General features: G+C 39.9%; 1 protein-coding gene across 1 annotated transcript in view; it reads right to left on the bottom strand.

Moving 5' to 3' along the window:
• Positions 1-1,780, bottom strand: part of LOC107660324 (activated CDC42 kinase 1-like) — a 50,280-nt gene extending 48,500 nt beyond the window's left edge. The window contains exon 1 of the mRNA XM_016449614.1: positions 1,403-1,780. Coding sequence (XP_016305100.1) covers positions 1,403-1,474 — 72 coding nt within the window. The 5' untranslated portion in view covers positions 1,475-1,780. The remainder of the gene's footprint in view (positions 1-1,402) is intronic.
• Between the last annotated feature and the right edge of the window lie 49 nt (positions 1,781-1,829).

Below are 1,829 nucleotides of genomic sequence, written 5' to 3'. Positions count from 1 at the left end.
AAAATGAAAATTCTGTCATTAATTACTCACCCTCGTGTCGTTTCGAACCCGTAAGACCTTCGTTCATCTTACGAACACAAATTAAGATATTTTTGATGGAATCTGAGAGCTCTCTGTCCCTCCATAGACAGCAACGCAACTGAAATGTTCCCAGGCCCAGAAACGTAGCAAGGACATCGGTAAAACAGTTCATGTGACATCAGTGGCTCAACTTCAATTTTGCGAAGCTAAGAGAATACTTTTTGTGCGCAAATAAAACAAAAATAACAATTTATTTAACAATTCTTCTCCCCCGAGTTACGTCTTCTGCCATTTTGGAGAGTACCCAAGAACGTAATCAGCGTTGTTTACGTTAGGGGGGAAAGCGCGCGCGTGAACGTAATCGCGTAATCAGCAATGTTTACACTTAGGGGAAAGCGTGCGTATGCGTTGAGATACTCTCCAAAATGGCAGAAGACAGTAACTCGGGGAAGAAGAATTGTTGAATAAAGTCATAATTTTTGTTTTCTTTGCGCACAAAAAGTATTCTCATAGCTTCGCAAAATTGAAGTTGACTCACTGATGTCACATGGACTGTTTTACCAATGTCCTTGCTACGTTTCTGTCTGGGAACATTTCAGTTGCGTTGCTGTCTATGGAGGGTCAGAGAGCTCTCAGATTCCATAAAAAATATCTTAATTTGTGTTCCGAAGATGAACGGAGGTCTTACGGGTTTGGAATGACATGAGGGTGAGAAATTAATGACATAATTTTCATTTTGGGGTGAACTAACCCTTTAAGTTGTGTGGCCTAATATATTATTGATACCATGATACATTTTTTCAAGATACTTTGATTAATTAAAAAATAGCAAAATTCATTTGAAATCTGCTTGTGATCTTGTGAAAAAGTCATCAATTTGTGTCATTTCTGAACAAAAGTAATTTATTTAAAAAAATAATAATAATAATAAATAAATAAAAACCCACTGACCGCAAATTTCTGAACAGTAGTTTACACACATCACATGTCATAGCAAGCATAGTTGAGCACCACCCAGAGCAAACAGTACCATGTAAACACATATGCTGCCAATCAGACTAATGAATGACAATAACAGTGGAGCACAGCCTGGTTAATGTGTGCAAAGTGAGGAAATTTAGTGCACCCACCACCATGCTAATCAGAGTACCGCACATCACGTGATGATTCATCCACATGTAGGTTATTATACCATCTTACAGACACACTGACACACTTACAGACTCACATTTCTGGTGCGGTTACCCACCTCTGAACATGTCGTTCTTACCGTTCTGACTGAATAAGCTGAGATGTGTAATGGACATTAAAATAAATGTCCACAATACTCATGATAAACATTTAAAATAAGTAACACTACAACAAAACTGCTATCATTTACCTGTATAGCCTGTAATACCTCATCATCATCGCAATCACTGGGCAGACGCTGGTATTCTGCTGTGTCCCCCATGTTAAGGTCAAACGGAGTGTCCAGCTCCGTTGCTCATCCGCTATCCAGTTCAAACAGACATGGATGTAGCCTGTTTTTCTGCACACAGGTGACACCACTGATTTTTGCTCCTCATAACAGGCTGCTGCTTCTGGTTCTCTGATGGCTGGTCAGTGTGTATTTGTGTGTGATGCCACACTATCAGTTAGACAAGTTCATCACATCTATACGTATTTCCTAATTCTATTGTGTACCAAGCAGATCGCAAATCCTCTCTCGCTGAGCTGTTTTTCAATCGGGCTCCTTCATCTGAGACGCTCCATCCCTCCCTCTCTCCCTTTCACAAACATCTGTGTGCAGTGGGTTTTGTTTTGTT

Source organism: Sinocyclocheilus anshuiensis, unplaced genomic scaffold (assembly GCF_001515605.1).
Source record: "Sinocyclocheilus anshuiensis isolate Anshui unplaced genomic scaffold, SAMN03320099.WGS_v1.1 scaffold1599, whole genome shotgun sequence".
Lineage (NCBI taxonomy): Eukaryota > Metazoa > Chordata > Actinopteri > Cypriniformes > Cyprinidae > Sinocyclocheilus > Sinocyclocheilus anshuiensis.
The sequence above is the reverse complement of the archived record's forward strand: the minus strand, read 5'-3'. Positions and strand labels throughout refer to the sequence as shown.